We start from the raw sequence: 16,607 nt of genomic DNA, 5'->3' as shown, positions 1-16,607 counted from the left end.
GGTTATACTAGTGATTCATGACCAACACTGACGTACCATAAGTGGCAGTTGTGGGCAAGTGGTGGCAACAGCAAATCGAAACCAGTAATATGGCTTTCCGAGCGATCAATTCCTAACCGAGGGGGGAAAAGAGTGGGGAAATCCAGGAGCAGAGCACCAGGCTATCCCCTCGTCTGGCCGCTAGGACACAATTAGTGTATTTTTTAGTGTGTACATTAGTGTATTAAATACATGGAAACTACTGGATAATATGAGGCATCAACTGTATTGATGTGTTTTAGTGTAATTTATGTAATCTATTAATAAATATTATTAGAATGGAACTTCTTTCAACATTCTCTTTTCAAATAGAAAGTAACATTGTTATATACTGTACAATCATATCTTGATCTTGAAGTTCTTTTTTTATTTCTTTTTTCTCTATTTCTTTTATACTGACATTAGACACAAGTTTGAGAAGATGGCAGAGAAATTCATTGATGATTTAAATTCAAATTTAATTGTGGCGTTCCGCCCCTAGTCTCCCTTCCGCCCTGCTCCTTCCGCCCCTGCATTATTATTCCTCCTATTCTTCCCGTATGCTGCGATCGCTCCTTCCTCTGGATTGGATCGCTGACGGGATGACTACGTATATATATAGGGGCGTTCGCCCACCCTTCTAAATTAAAAAAACTCAGACATGAATTATCCTACCAATTGAACGGTGTACACCATATAGCTTTTTATTTCTTGAGCTCTTATTTATGTTTTAAAGTAAAAGCTCTTCTTTTCCCTGTTCTTGCTTGTTCACATACGACACAGTATTCACATATGTGAGGGGTTTATTTAAAGTGATTGCATTCAGACATTGATTTGTGAAGTGCTCTAACTTATCACAATGTATGCAGACTTCTCTGATAATTCAGTCAGTGATGTCTTTCTCTGAAGTATTAAGAACTCTCAGATAATTTGCATTCACATATCAGATTCAATTCATTAATTCTAATTCAGAGATAAAAGGTGTTGCAGAGTGATTCAGAGTGTATATATTTGTTTAATAAAATTCTTTACAATATTAAAATGTGTGGAACTGAGACAGATTATTGTTTAATAAATAAAGATCAGTATAAAATTCACTGTATATTGAAAACTTTAGATGCTCTACACTTCAGTTATGCAATTGAAAGTTCAAATTCTTAAACAATATATTGATTTTGATGACATTATTTCAGTTCTGCTCATCTGCTTCTAGAAGCTTGCAATTGAATTCAGAAAGATAAGTTGTCAATATAATGTTTCTTTAATAAATCTCATTAAATCAATTCAGCATCTTGATTTGAAATGTAGAATCAAAAAAAAAAGAGAATTGAATTGTCAGAAAACTAACTCTGACATACATTAATTGTCTCAATAATGGCTCATTCAGGGTTGAAATTTCATTAACACATCGCCATTCAATCTGCTATGAATATACCATACTTGATTGGATAGCGAGTCTATTGCTCATTCATTGATGTTCAATTTGATATTCATTTTTAACTTCCACACAAGATAGAGTGCTAGATCTCTCTCATATTTGTTGAGAATTGAGAGTTTCTCTCTCAAAGACTTTTCATGAAATGTAAATGTAAAAGAAATGGTGAATATAAAAGTGCTCATTTCAATAAATCATTGTTGCAATTCATTCATCTATAATGCTTGCTGCTGGAGGATGCTTTATAGATCTAGATTATTATTCACCACATTTGAATGCAGTGAATGTTCATAGAATTGTTCATAGTTCATTTCAGTATTTAAAAATATATAATTCTAAAAAAAAGAAATACTCATAGACATTCAGACCTCTTGCAGACATTATTCACAGTGTCACAATGCTAAGCTTATCAAGCTTCTTTGTGAATGCTATTCACAGCATTATAGCTTATAAACACTTAGATCTCTTTGTAGAACACAATTGATTATATTTTGAACACTTAGACACAATAATCTATATAACTAATAATAAGAGCATTTGAGCTTATGAGAAATCTTTTATAAGGACTAAACACTCAGATCTGTAAATGATGCACTCAAATGTAAGGATTAATAATAAAACACTCAAATTTTAAACACAGAAGAATCAATTCATAATATAATAAACATACTTCAATTAACAATCTAACACTATTCTAAATACAGATTACAAATTGATTAAGAAAAGAAAGAAAAAGGAGATCAGAAAGAAAGGTTGTATGAAGAGGGTTTTTATAAAAAAGAGATTGAAATAGAAAAATATCAGAACCCATCTCACAGTGAAGCACAGAGCAGAAAAATGTTAAGAGTTACACAGAAGAATTGTTAGAAACTATATGAGCACAGAGTGTGAAATGGAAGAACATTAAGAGCTATATGAAAGAATCATTAAAGACTACATGAGCACAGAGCATAGAGTAGAAGAATATTGAGAGTTACACAAAGTCATAATGACAGAAACAAATGAATGCAGAAGAGGAGTTGATTTCATAAGTTAATTATTAATAAATGCTAATTTATCACAATCATTAAACAGATTGACAACTGAAAAATGATGAGAAGATTTTATAAATTTGAATTTAATATTCTTTAAAAATGAAATACCTACAAGAAATTTATTCACAGATTATTTTTACTTTACATCTGTTTTTATACTAATTAATAAAAAAAAATCAATCAGTTAATTAAAAAAAGCATTGAAGAATTGAAAATTATTTATAAAAATCATATTTTTATTTCAGAATGAATAGTGATTACATTTGCAGTGAATATGAGAAAGTTTCAAGATTGCAGAATGTGTAGAGCAGAAAACACAAGATAATAAAGAGATATCAACAAATTAAATTACATAGAATTTAGTATGAGAAATTATTGATTGGTACTTCAGAGCTAACAGCTTAGTTGTTACATTAATAGTATTGCACTAATTGTATCCTAGTGGCCAGACGAGGGGATAAGGAAATTTTACTTTCGGCTGTACATGGAGTGTGTTGCATTGGGGCAAAAACAAACCAGAGAGGATAGGAAAAGAGGCTCACGATAGGTGAAGGTGTGTGTCTATAAATATAAGACGAGGATGGCTGCGCATCAAGCGACATAGATTCCAAGAGGAAATTAGCTCGGGATAGGCGGCAAGCCGACAATCGGCGAGATATATAAAAAAAATAAAGGAAATGGGTTACAAAACGAAAGAGGGGGGGGGATAGAGCAAAATCTAGATAGGTAGTTGAATGTACAAATAGTAATTGGAAATAGAAATGAATCTACAGCGTCAACACTATACCGATAGGAGCGCTGCAAGAGACAAAGGGAGATTTTAAGAATATTGAAGAAAAATAAGAAAAAAAAAAATAGAAATAACAATAATAAGATCCCTTTTGCGTGAGAATGGGTATTAAAATGCAGATATACATCTTTCACAAAACAATGCTTGGGCATGGGCATTTAATCCTCCAAGTAGAATTCCGGATGCCATTCCTGCCCGGGATATGCCGTGCTGGACATGACAATTTCTTCACTCGAGTCATCTCCGGGAACTGGCACCGGCAGTTCAACCGGCTCAATGTGTTTGCCGGAACCTGCCATATATTGGGATGGTGTGTGGTTATTATAGTTCCGATTTTGTGGAATCTTGTTTGGGAATGATGGACCTTCTGGAGGTGGGGAGCCAGCAGCAAACTTGGTTGCGACGTCGGCGAGGGGATGCTGAGCCGGATCGGGAGACTGGGTTCGTGCAGCACGTTGTGCGGGGACATGTCCGTTCTGGAACTGAATAAAGGACATTGGGTTGTGAGACGGCAGTTGAGCGTTGTTTGAATAGGACTGAGGATTCCCAGGTGGTGTCGCATGGGCAAGGACAGTGGTAAGAGGTGGTAAATTGGTATGCTGGCTGTTACGACTAGGCTGCACGTTGTCCTGGGCATAGTGTTGCGAAGTCATTGATCGGCGCCCTCCAGGTTGGGTTACTGGTTGCGATTGGGGCTGTTTAGTTTGCTGCTGTTGATAGTCATGTGGCATTGAATTCGAGTATCTATTCGGGTATGTACTTGAATACGGTTGCTTTTGCTGTGCAAGAGCTGTGACTTGCGTTTCATATAGATGTGGAGAATACTCAGGAGTGTGGGGCGTCTGGGTGGCGGACTCTGCTTGCCTGGAATGGCGGTTGAACAAACCCTGAAAGTATCATTTTGTTACAAAAAATGTCACTCAAGACAAAATTAGTTTCGGATTCAGGTAACTTACAGCAACTTTTGGCATGTTCTTCTTTTTCATGTTACCAGCGTTCTGAGCAAGACGGTTGGCACCCCTGATAAATTTGCCGTGAATTTTCAATTTCGAAGCCGGAGATTGGTTGCTCGGCGACGTAATGGATGGGTCGTTGGGATTCGTCATAGACAGGGATGCGGCGCGTTGGGCCTCTTCCGATTCGATTGTGCTCGCGGTTCTGGTTTTTGAAAGGCCTGAGTCAACTCTGAAGGAATGGAATCGATTGCTCCAGCTCTTCTCATTGGGTTGCCCAGAAGCGCTTGAACGTCGATCAGTTGCCTGACGGGAAAAGGTCACTTTAGACATCAGGTTGGCCATAGCGGAGCCTGGGCGGGTTTCCTCCTGCACGGTTGGGGGCCTCGATGAAGAGTTCCCTGAGGGTGAGAAGTAGTCGCGTATCAGCTGAGTTGACGAGCGCCCCTCTTTAACAGGAGCAGCAAACTGAGCTGAGGGGATCCTTGGAGGACTGGAAGGTTGAATACTAGGAGCTTGCCTTGGAGCGAATGGTTTAATAGATGGCTGATCCGCTGGCTTTCTATCTGGGATGCCAGAACTTGATTGACGTTCTGCCCTTTCACGCTGTGCAGTGGTGTCCGGCACAGGAGGAGGGAGGCGGGGTTTTTCTGTTGCAATATTATTCACGTAAGTGGATTCGACGGTAACTGGTTTTGACTGGGATTGGATCTGCTCTGCATGCTGGTTCCCAACTTCCTGTCTCGTCTTGTCTATGGGGTTATAGTCATCCGGCCGGTCGGTCATTGGTTTGTCCTCGGGAGGCAAAGATGGTAATGACTTGGTTTTAATGGCTGGTGTTGACGGCGGACTCTTTGGCTCTGCTGAAACCCGTTGCGCAGCTTTATCAACACCGACATATCGGGGCTCTGTTGACTCTCGTCTGGAGGATGAGGCCGCATCACTACGATGGATATAACCTTCCACTTGTTGGGCGGAAACGGTTTGCTGTGGTTGTGATGGCTGCGAATAGCGACTGGTGTTTATATCGTTCAGTAGCCCGATCGAGAGAGTAGCTTCAGGCGTGGACTTTGTCGACATCCTAGCCAGCGAAGCGTTGGAGGGCACCTGGCCACGTTCGTTTTCATTACCCGATGGTGGCTGGGGCGGTTGGGAGCTCCCTTCAACGCCCAGAACTGATTCAGATGCTGGGGTTGGCGACATCTTCCCTTTTTTGCCAATAGTGATTTCGCGCGATATAAAGGTGCGTAATTCGGAAGTAATTATGCTTGCTTTCCGACCGATGACTTTGACAGCTCGTGCTTCCTCAACTGGCGGGCTAGTATAGGTTGCATAATCAGATGGCATAATCGAAGCCCTGTTATCAACCATTGATAGGGCGGCGGATGAAGTTGGCCGTTCCTCCACGGAGTCGGTCGGACTTTGTATCTCATCTTGCAATTCCGGTTGCACTACTGGTTGTACTTTCGGTCGAGCTTGCGGTTGCAACTTATCAGGAGCTCCCTGTTGGGATTTTTGTTCAGGTGCCTCCTGTTGTGGCTCCTCCTGCGGCTCCTCGGGCTCTTGCAATTCGCGTTGCGGTTTTTGCGGCTCTTGTGGCGGTTCTTGTCGCAACGCCTCATTTATGGTTTCGTGTACCTCCCTAGTCTTATCCTCAACGCTCTCGTCAACCAGCTCTTCCACCCTAACCCTGGCCTTATCCTTAGTTTTCTCTTTAGCCTCCTCTTTAGCCTCAGCTTTATTCTCGTCTTTAACCTCCTCGTTCGCCGCTCCCCGCACCGTCACCTCTTCTTGCACTTGCACCGGACGCTCAAAACCCACATCCCCAGCCGACACAGTGACTTCCGTTTTCAGATCCACATAACTGACCCGCTCCGGCTGCGGCTGCGGCTGAGGCTGCGGGTCCTGCATTTGCAGCTGCACCTGTTCTCGCACATTCCTATCCCCAAACCCTTTCAACATAACAGGCGGAGCATCAACAGGGGACCCAGTCGGCGACTCCAGCGTGCCAGGGCAACTATTCCTGTCCGTCTTCCGTGAAGGTTCTAGAACCATCGATGAAGTACCGTCTCCGACAGTGTTGGTAGTGCCGCCACCGCCCAACGTTACCATCGTTTGCGGCTCAGAAGACACCGAAGCAGATGTCGTTGTCATCGATTCACGCTCTTCCCAAGTCACTGTCATATCATTGGAAAATGACTCACGATCTAGCTTTAGCGATAACAGACGTGGTAACGGTTTGCCAGCAGCATCAGCCGCGGCTGCAGCGGTTTGCTGACCGTTGTATAAACCAGATTGCTGCTGTGCGTCGAGGCTTAGGGTAGAGCTCGACCTGTGCCGCGACGAGAAGGCTGGGCGGGAGTGGTTAACCTACAAGATGGCGTGAGCGCAGTTGAGTTAGATTTCGGCGAATTTTTCTTATCTCAAGAAGAGGGCGGAAAGGTGAAGAGATGTTTAGAGAGAGAGAGGAGGGAGAGATTAAGAGAAATACAAGTAAGGCGGAAAGATATGCAAGATGGAGTGGTTGGAAATAACAAATGTGTCATATAATCTCCGCGCACATGTTTAGTCGCGGGGCCAGAGCTATGGGATCCTCAATACAGATTGATTTGCAAAAGGCAAATTTGAAGCAGAGAAAAGAAAAAAGAAATCGATAATAAAAGATATATATATGAAAATAGGAAAGTAGGAAAGTAGGAAAGTAGGAAAAGCGATACATGCTCAAATTGAGCTCGCAAAACGCGAAAACAAAGGGTAGACAAAAGGCCTTGCCACGCCCGAAATTCGAAGAATAAGTCAAAATAAAAGCCCTTGTTTGACCTCCCGACGGATTGAAATGAATGAGAAAAGTAATAGAACGAAACTCCGACGAACAATGAAAATGGTTTTCAAGTATCTACCTTATCAGTACTGCTGCTGTTGCGGAATTTGCTCCTCCCTTTGGCAAAGAGCCCTTTTGCTGCCCCCCCAGCCTTTCCACCTAGTACACCAGCGGTGTGCAGCAAATCCTTACCCTTGGCCTGAACCTGCTGCGTGTTGATTTTCGTGGCGAATTGGTTGGCGTTGGATGCATGTCGTGTATTTCCGGCGAATGTCGGCGTGGTCGTCGGAGATCCCTCGTGGTGGGACGTTGGGAGAGAAAGGGGACCTAAAGAAGTGAGCTTCGGGAACTTATTCCGCGACGTGCTAGGTCGATGGGTAAACGTAGTTCCCGGTGGGAGGCGGCCATTTCGCTGAGCCAAGTCCTCGTGATCGGGGTTTGAGCTGGCTGTTGCTTTTATCCAGGATGATAACCCTGTGTCCATATCTGCGAATTGCTTCCTCGTACTCTCGAATGTTTTAATTTTGTCGCCGGGCTTTTCTATGGCCATTATTTGACGGAAACCGAGCAATTTGGGATCTTGGGTCGCTGGGGGGTGAGAAGCAGGTTGAGGATGAACAAGAGTACTAAGGGAACTAGCAGCAGGCGCTGGCTGGAGAAGCAGACTGTCAGGTGGTTGAACTGACTTTGTTTCATGTTCTGCTACATTTTGGCTAGGGATTACTTCAGTCCTAGTGGGGCTTAGAGTGAGAGCCGCCTGGCTATAAGTCGTAGATGCGCTTCTCTCAGGGTCTTGTTCATCGTGGCCTCGACTTACGGGTACCGGACCAGTTAGTGTCTTTTCTTCCAATGATGGCTGTATCATATCTGAAGCGGTAGCTTGATCAATGGTCAATTGCTGATGTTCCTGCGGGTCCTGGGTATTGTCCTCAACGGACGATTCTTCCCAGGAGAACCTTTTCTTTAACGTTTTGGCAGGCTCTTTCTGGCCAGAAATATCGGAGTTGTGCTCAGAACCAATACCCGGGAAGCTTGGGGCGACAGGAGTTGATTGCATCTCAGGGATTTGTGGAGGTAGATTAGAAGGTGAGGCGGCGGTACCTAGACCTTCCGATGAAGGGTTGTCAGGTCCAGCTTCTAAGCTAGGGTTGGAACCACCACCTGCATGCGCTTGTTCCTGAGAGTCAATCGAAACTCGCGGAGTCAGCGACCGCATGATTTCATCTCTCAGGCGATCATTAACACCTAATGACACATTCTCAGGGCTAGACGGCGAGACATTTCCTGGTGCAGGCCGATCGTATTGCGCTAGCGAAAGTCGCTTTTCTCCACTGCCTACATTAAGCGCCAAAGGCATTTGGGGACTCTCAACCTTATCGAGCGTGACCGTAGGCGACTCCGTAGGCTGCTGAAGGACATCTGGGCTAGCTGGTGGTGATGTACGCTGGTCGTCATTTTTAGGTACTGTAGGCGCACTTGCTGAGAACAATGATTGTGCCGCAGCTGCTTCATGGATATTGAATTCCGATGCCGTATGTGAAGGTAGAACATGGGTTTCTCCATCTTGGGTATCGGACGCTTTGGCTTCATGTGTGCTAACTGGAGATACTCCATGAGCAACAGGCTTTCGAGCTGGGCTACTTCTAGAGCTGGGCGGAGACAAACTCCGCCTGTGATCATGTTTAAAATCCGCAGGTTCTTTATCAACGGTTGGAGCTTGATCGGTGGATGATGGTCCTTGGGCATGTTCATCTCCAAAGTTGGAGACAGGTTGGGGCTGAATTATTGGGCTGATCATGGAGGTACTGGCGCTATCTGATCTGAGGATGCTGCCTGATGTTGTGATTGGGGATTCAAGGCGTGCATCGAACGCCTGACGAACGACAGAGCGGAAAACAAGAGACGAGTTATGATGTAATCTAGTGTTATCGGCTCGTGGTTGTTGTTCTTGTCTCTCTTCGTTTGGTCCGCTACTATCCTGGCCTTTTGAAGTAGATAAATCTCCCGTCGGCCCATCCGCAGGTTCGCAAGTAGGAGGCCCCTGGACAGGGAGTGTTGGAGAAACTGGCGTCCCCCCACCGGGTAACTGGGACCGGATCTCCATCGAATGTGACTGCAACCCGTCACTCTGATCAAGGGGTTGCTGCAGCTGGGGATTTCCTACTGATACAGGTACTTGTGAAGCAATGTCTGCTGGCGTTGCAGCCTGTGATGTTTCAACTGGTACTCTAGGAGTAGAGTCTTGATCTACTTCCTGGTTCTCCTTTCGTCTCTCTTCCTCCATACGTTTGTATATGTCAGCCGGGCGAATGAACTGTAGAGGTGTCGGTGCCATGCCGTGGGCTGTACTTTGCTGCGCAGGGATTTCGTCCTGATTATTTTGCTCATTTTTTTGGTTCTCGAGTGGGGATGGCTGCTTAGCTTCATCTGGGATAGTAACTAGTGGAGCTGCAGGTTCTTCATTTTCATATCCATCGTCATCACCCCAATCATCGCCATCGTACGAATAGGACTTTGCATTTACCCATCGTTTCGTTTTCTGGCGGTTGACATTTGTTTTGAAGGAAGGAGGTTGCCCTGTCGATAATCCATCACCACTGCGCCGCCATTCCACCATAATAACCATTAGTCCAACAATTCTCTTGCAGCTTTTGGAAGAAGTAAAAGGATTTTGAAAAAGATGGTTCGTAGTTTACCTCCCACCAGATAAGTTTGTCGGCGAGTACCCTGACATGACGGACGGAATGTAGGCGAAAGCGAGGATGTATCAAAAAATACAGGAGTAAAAGGACCCTTAAAAGGGCCCTCGCTTCCGTGGAGACGCAGTTCAGATATGCGGATCAGCCAGTTTTGGCGATAAAAGAAGGTTCTGCTTGTCAATTAAAGGGGTTGATAGTGAAGTGAAAAGAATAACGACTGTGCAGTAAGCAGGCGACGCAGGGTGATGCCAGAGGGAATCGTGGGAAGATTGTGCAAGATAATCCGGATAAACGACGCATTCGATGGCGTAAACAGTGGCAAGTTTGCGCTGCAAAACGGAGTCGTTAATAATGAAAAGACAACAGAAGCAAGAAGAAGCAAAGAAGAAACAGAACAAGGAGGAGAGAAGCGAAGTGAAGCCCAGGCTGATGCTGGCCACAACCAGCGAAAAGGTCCACTGTCCAGGATGCAACAAGTCTCCGCAGACAGGAGATTATTGTCGTTGCTGCCACGGCGGATTGGGCGGGCGCGGGTGTCACGTTATTTCCTGGTTGGGCATGGTCAGGGTTCATGACTAAGCCCAACAGGGCTACCTAACGGCAGATCATGGCTGAGGATTGGCTGAGGTTTGGCTGAGCCGGAGGGAGCAGCCAACACTCGGCTATTTATAGTGCACCCGACTGCAATGCGCACCCTGGGCCTGTGGGCTATCCCTGGTGATCCTTCTGCTGACCAGTGATATGTAACAATTCCGGCTGACTTGGAGGCCAAAACGCGGGTTGGAGGGCGTCAAGTGGTGAAACAGAACTGCTAGGGGTCCTTGACCAACGTTGGCTGGCGTATCGCAGTAGTAACGGTCTTGAAACAGGCGTATTACCAGCGCCGGTAAAACTATTTCTCCGATATATCCCGTGACCCTGGCTTCTTGCCAGATTTGAAGAAGCCAACATCGAAGGAGGCGTTGATATCTGAAATGCTTGATCCCGCCGCCGATTCTCCGCACTACCCAGATCGATACCTTGGAGATCCAGGCTGCTCGCGAGAAAACTAACCCCATGTTCCCTTCTATCTCGCGAGTCGTATCATATTGCTGCGAAAATTAGGAACATCAACTCGACAACACGACGAGTCACCTTGATTGTTAACTCCGCAGGTGACCCCCTATTCAACACCTCTAGACCATCCCTGGTAACTCCATTTTCCGTCCTTCACAGCTGCAATACTCCTGACATGAAGGTCGCGCACCTGCCAATTCCCACCCCTCAAAATTAAACGAGTCTTTCTCATCTACAATATCGCTCGAGCAATGATGGCGGCTGCGATGTCCGTCCAGGACCGAACTCCTGAATTCCAGTCAATCCTTGCACAGGCTCGGAAACGCTTAGCCTCCTCAAAGACCAGTTCCCAGCGTCAATTTTTATTATCAGATACCCAACGGAGTGATTCAAATGCATCCCCTCCTAATGGAACCCCAGCGGGGGGCAAACGAGCGGCCCGGTCAGAATTTGCGAGGCGGGCTGCTGAGATCGGCAGGGGGATCTCGGGGACGATGGTTAAATTGCAGAGGCTAGCTATGTGTGAGTATATTATCTTGCGGGGAATCATGTTAGAACTTTGCTGTCCATGGTGCATATGGGATAAGTTCGGCTGACTTGGTCTCGGGAAATAAGTGGCCAAGCGCAAAACCCTCTTCGATGATCGACCTGTTGAAATTTCAGAACTCACCTATGTCATCAAGCAAGATCTTGCTTCTCTTAACTCCCAAATCGCGTCTCTGCAAGCCCTCACTCTCGCCCAACACCCCAAATCATCACGGAGTAAAACTGACCAAGAAGGTGAACATAACGATAATGTAAGTTTATTCTAGTTTTCTAGATTATAGTGCCGCTTGCTAATTACCCATTTTAAAGGTCGTGGTAATGCTCCAAGGCAAACTCGCCGACGTCGGCGCAAACTTCAAAGAAGTCCTCGAAGTCCGTACCCAAAACATCCGCGCCTCCCGATCTCGAACTGAAAACTTCGTCTCTTCCGTCTCTTCCAAGTCACAATCCGCGCTCGACCCTCAGCGCTCCGATTCCCCCCTTTATAACGCGCCACGAAGCCGAAGCCCAGCACCCCCAGGTTTCCAGGCTCCTAATTCCTCCGACCTCCTCAGCATCAGACCATCTTCTTCCTCCGGAAGTCCGTTCGCCCTCGGCCGCAGCGGCGGGACCCAATCTGACCAGCAGCTGCTGATGATGGAAGAGGCGCAATCCTCCAACTCCTACATCCAAGCGCGCGGCGAAGCCATTGAAGCCATCGAGCGCACGATCAACGAGCTCGGTGGCATCTTCGGTCAGTTGGCCACGATGGTCAGCGAGCAGTCTGAAATGATCCAGCGCATCGATGCGAATACGGAAGATGTGGTGGATAACGTCCAGGGGGCGCATAGGGAGTTATTGAAGTATTGGTCTCGGGTTTCGGGGAATCGGTGGTTGGTTGCGAAGATGTTTGGGGTTTTAATGGTAATATTTTGTCCTCACCCTATCACCAAATCGCTTTTATGCACTCCCTACCCTTTTGGATTCTTGAAAGTTCTCAATCACGCTTGAGAGGAATGGCCTAATTTTCCACTGACATGTACTAACATTGGCTATAGATATTCTTTCTCCTATGGGTTCTAATCTCAGGCTAGCAAGCAAGGGCCTACGGCATCCTGTAAATTATTAGATCTTTTTGCATGTCGTGCGGCGCAGCACGGTGCGGTGCGTTCCTTTCCATACATAACTTTTACTTTTTGTCGAGCATACCCGTGCGCGTCAAGGTTTCCACTTTCCATTTTTGCTTCAAACGAGACCGGCTAGCCTTATTCTTGTGGCATATTATTTGGTTAGACATATATGGCTTCGGTGGCCATTCATTCTTCCCATACATCTTCTTTTGTTTTTGCACTTAACAACCCGTGGCATATCTCCTTACTCTTCGCCATGTTTTTTTTTTTTTTTTTTTTTTTTTTTTTTTTTTTTTTTTTCGAGAAGATTGCCGGTGAACCTGAAGGATGAGAACCCTTCTCTGCTGTCCACTTTGGTTTCTCTTCAATCAACCTATCTGCATATATATTATTTATAAATCGAATTTTATTTACGCTTCTTCTCTCATATACAACAACTCCTGATTTAAAATTCTCTAGACTAGATTCCAGCCTGTTTGGGTTCTCATTTGGCTACACTAAAGTTTGTTCTGTTTGCCTATATTCAAATACATATGCGTCTACATTTCAAGCTCACACAAGCTTTTTATTGATCAATGGAAAAGCGCCTTAAAATTAGTGAATTTATCCCACTCAATCCTCCTCGCTTCAGAGCCAAAAGGAAATTAATTACTTCGCGATGCCGCCAAAGGCTTCTCGTTCTACGGCATGTTTTCACACAACCGAAACAAATAACCAGCGACATCCATACCCCGTTGCCAATGCAAAGACAGGTTTATTCAGGAGGAGGCTTCGGAAAAAGGGGCGCTGACCAAATTCGTCCAAGGTGATGGGGGCAGTCGCAGCCAACACACCAGTGGATGTGGAAGTCACAGTTGTTCCCACTCTATGTCCTGCGCCCACCGATATTGATAACCGCGTCTTTTTATTCTTTTTCCTCGCTTCTCTCACCCGTAGCGAGTTGCCACGTTCCATCATATCTTCAGACAGACAGACTGATAAACCCCAGAATTTGGCATTGATCAATGCAGCAGCGAGTGGTTAAACAGTTGTGCAAATCTATCAACACGAGGGCCCATCAAATTGGAGATGAAAAAAGCGGAAAATAATCAGAAAATGATTTCAGATTAGTGATGTTGAGTAGATAATTCTACACACACACACACACACACACACACACACACACACACACACACACATATATATATATATATCAACAGTCTGTACCTGAATGACACATTAATTGATTCTCAGACAAAGGATTAGTATTACTTAGTAATGTAAGCTATATCCTTCTACTCAATCTCATACTGCTCGGCAGGGCTATGACTTCTCTTCACAACTTGATCATATGGCACACAGATCTCCGCTCCCTAGGTATGGTGAGATACATACAACACACAGAATGCTAGCATGCAGAGAGAGATAAATCATACAGAAGCCAGTCATATCTTTGACTCTGATGAGAGTAGTGGCAACCATCATCCTTTCGTATGCACTGCATTCATATCGGCAAACTTTTGGAAAAAGAGTACGCTGTCGTGGGTGATCTTTTTGGGAATTAAACTAGATTGAACCAGCATCAGTTGAATCCTCAAAATCAGGTGTGCCAACAGCTGCAGCTCTCCCCCCCCCCTCTCTCTCCTTGTGGTGAAGTTGAAGTAACGTTCACAAAAATGTTGGCTTCCAAACTCGTTCGCACCGCAATTTCTGGCTGGTTGGAAAGTTTCTGCTAGGACTCGTATGAGAAGACGATTCAATACTGGCCTGGATGATCTGGCTAATATACAGTGGCGTAAAGAACGAGGCATATATACAAGGTGGGAGGCTCTGCTTTGGGTCTTTCAAAACTAATCAGATGGTCGACAGCACAAGCAGCGGGAATGTCATCGCTCTCTAGCATCGCTCGCATACAGTTGAAGAAGCATGCTGATAGGCTTCTACAACAGCCTGCTTCGTTCTCCCGGAGGGGGGTAGAATGCCCCGAGTTAGTTTGAGTTGCAATAGCTGCCGAGGGCTGAGGCGAACTAAGGCAGTGAGTCCCGTAAATGGTAGATCGATCCCTAAGTATAACATGGGGTGCTTGAAGCTAACTTCAAACCTTGGAACAAGGTCGTTTTCCTTGGAAAGGCTCAATTTAATTCGGTTTCTTTTGGCGCCAATACCTGCGTTGAATGAGAAGAGAGAACAGTATTTCAGTGTGAAGGACAGGCAGAAGTATTTTGCTCTTACCCTGCTAGATCCGGGCCGCGTTTACCTCGTGTACGCAATCCCTCACTCAGCGCTGACACCATTCCGGATTTCCAAGAAACTCCCGGGAAGATGTGTTACGGGAATGACATAGCCTCGCGACGTGCATCATTGAGAACACAGGCTCCCAAGTAGTCACCTTGGCGAGCTGCCCGTTCGCTCAGGAGCTGGTTTGCTAACGAGGCCTAAACGAAATTCTACCGAATGCGGTTAGTGCACTCAGACATTCCGTTGACCAAATGATGTTCTCGATACGCTCCGAAGGCTTCAATTGCGCTTTGGGATGGGAATATATAATCTTTCGAAAGGCAGCCATGGCTCAGGCTTTTGAGGATGGGTTCTTTGTATCCAGAACATTTGTTCCTTCATTTCGTGTGGACGATCCAGATATTGTCTGTCCTAGTGCTTGTTTACTTCGGGTGGCCGCATTTTATAGATGATTCGATTGCTCAATATACTAGTATTTATTTCGTTTGATCATTGGTAACATAATTTTCCTATATCCGTTGCAATGGGTGGACCTGGTACAGGTACGTCTCGATTCATCCCGCAAGATACTAGGGAAGAATACTATGGTCCTCAAGCCGAATTCTAACTTCACTATCACAGAGGGTTTCAGCTTCTTCCAGTATAAACCCGTAAAGGGGCTATCCGCAGTCTTTGCTGTTCTCTGGCTTGTTTCTGGTCTTCTGCATCTATGGCAGAACAATATGTATGAGAAAAAAAATAAAACCTCTTTTCGGCCTTGACGTCCGTTCTCAGAACCGACTTTCTGACGCTCTTCGAACAGGCGACACAAAACGTGGAGGATGGGCCTGTTGCTCCCATGGGTCTCGCTGGTCTTCGTCGTCGGCTATATCCTCCGTGAGATAGCAGCTCATGGCCTCTACGGGAAACTTGACCTTTTCATCGCAACATCATGCTTTTTGTTTTGCGCCCCGTGAGTCAGCACCTGGTACCTGCAATGCCAGGGGTATTAGTAGTTTTTGATGCGACTCCGAGCGCTTTTCTGACTCGTTATTTGCAGCCCTATATTCCTCGCAATAAACTCCATCGTTTTCGGTCGTGTATTGTACTATGTTCCCTGGCTATCGCCGATGCACCCAGGTCGCGTGATATCCACTTTCCTTGGATGCGATGCTATCATCGAAGGCCTTGCCGCCTCTGGCGCATCCATAGCCTCAAACCTCAATCACACGCCAGCGACACTGAAAGTGGGTGACATCCTAATCAAGACTTCGATCCTCGCCCAAATCCCGATCTTCGCCCTGTTCGGGGTCCTCGTCGCCTACTTCCACCGCCGCTTGCACAAAGCTGGCATCCACGAACCGAAACTCCGGAAAGTTCTGATAACCCTCTATTTGTCGTGCGCGTTACTTACGGTTCGGAATGTATATCGCGCTGTGGAGACCTTCGAAGGATGGGGGTCGGTTGTGGGACGCACCGAGGCATATTTCTGGTGCTTGGATGCAGTACCCATCTTCATCAACGCTGTTCTGATGAACGTATTCCCGCCTGCCAGCTGTCTCCCCCGGTCCAACGTGGTTTATCTAGCCCGGGATGGAAAAACAGAGCGCATCGGCCCAGGCTGGGTCGATGATAGGAACTTTTTCCTGACCGTTTTTGACCCCTTTGATATTGGCGGAATGGCAAAAGGAAAAGACAAGAAGACTGCGTTCTGGGAAGATGACGGGATCCCGTTGCCTGATCAGACTGAAGCATATCGTCGTGTCGAAGCTTGAAAATTTGGAGTTCCGAAACGCGAATAGAGATAGCATCACCACATTAGATCACTTGGAATTTCCCTTGGTCTTGAGTTTTTACTTCTCCTTCCGGCCTTTTATATTGTATTTATTTTTGAATCCTCAATTGCTTATTTCCTCTTTCCCCGAGATGAGCTGGCAATGAAACATGATC

At 45.5% G+C, this 16,607-nt stretch overlaps 3 protein-coding genes across 3 annotated transcripts; 2 read left to right on the top strand and 1 right to left on the bottom strand.

The window, feature by feature from the left end:
* Positions 1 to 3,435: 3,435 nt before the first annotated feature.
* HCAG_06474 (predicted protein) lies at positions 3,436 to 9,668 on the bottom strand (the record flags this gene model as incomplete). Its single annotated transcript, XM_001538819.1, has 5 exons — positions 3,436 to 4,164; positions 4,234 to 6,600; positions 6,948 to 7,040; positions 7,131 to 7,686; positions 7,738 to 9,668. 5 exons carry the CDS (start codon positions 9,666 to 9,668, stop codon positions 3,436 to 3,438), a joined length of 5,676 nt encoding a protein of 1,891 aa, XP_001538869.1.
* A 1,404-nt stretch (positions 9,669 to 11,072) lies between these two features.
* On the top strand, positions 11,073 to 12,425 carry HCAG_06473 (conserved hypothetical protein; the record flags this gene model as incomplete). The annotated part of the gene is made up of 4 exons (XM_001538818.1): positions 11,073 to 11,328; positions 11,422 to 11,603; positions 11,662 to 12,255; positions 12,390 to 12,425. 4 exons carry the CDS (start codon positions 11,073 to 11,075, stop codon positions 12,423 to 12,425), a joined length of 1,068 nt encoding a protein of 355 aa, XP_001538868.1.
* Positions 12,426 to 15,201: 2,776 nt separating this feature from the next.
* HCAG_06472 (predicted protein) lies at positions 15,202 to 16,432 on the top strand (the record flags this gene model as incomplete). Its single annotated transcript, XM_001538817.1, has 4 exons — positions 15,202 to 15,220; positions 15,300 to 15,402; positions 15,481 to 15,630; positions 15,718 to 16,432. The coding sequence occupies 4 exons, from the start codon at positions 15,202 to 15,204 to the stop codon at positions 16,430 to 16,432; spliced, it is 987 nt and encodes a 328-aa protein (XP_001538867.1).
* Positions 16,433 to 16,607: the final 175 nt, after the last annotated feature.

The sequence above is a fragment of the Histoplasma capsulatum genome, genomic scaffold, assembly GCF_000149585.1.
Source record: "Histoplasma capsulatum NAm1 scaffold_6 genomic scaffold, whole genome shotgun sequence".
In the NCBI taxonomy this organism is placed as follows: domain Eukaryota; kingdom Fungi; phylum Ascomycota; class Eurotiomycetes; order Onygenales; family Ajellomycetaceae; genus Histoplasma; species Histoplasma mississippiense.
Note: the sequence above shows the minus strand (reverse complement) of the source record. Positions and strands in the feature narration are given on the sequence as shown.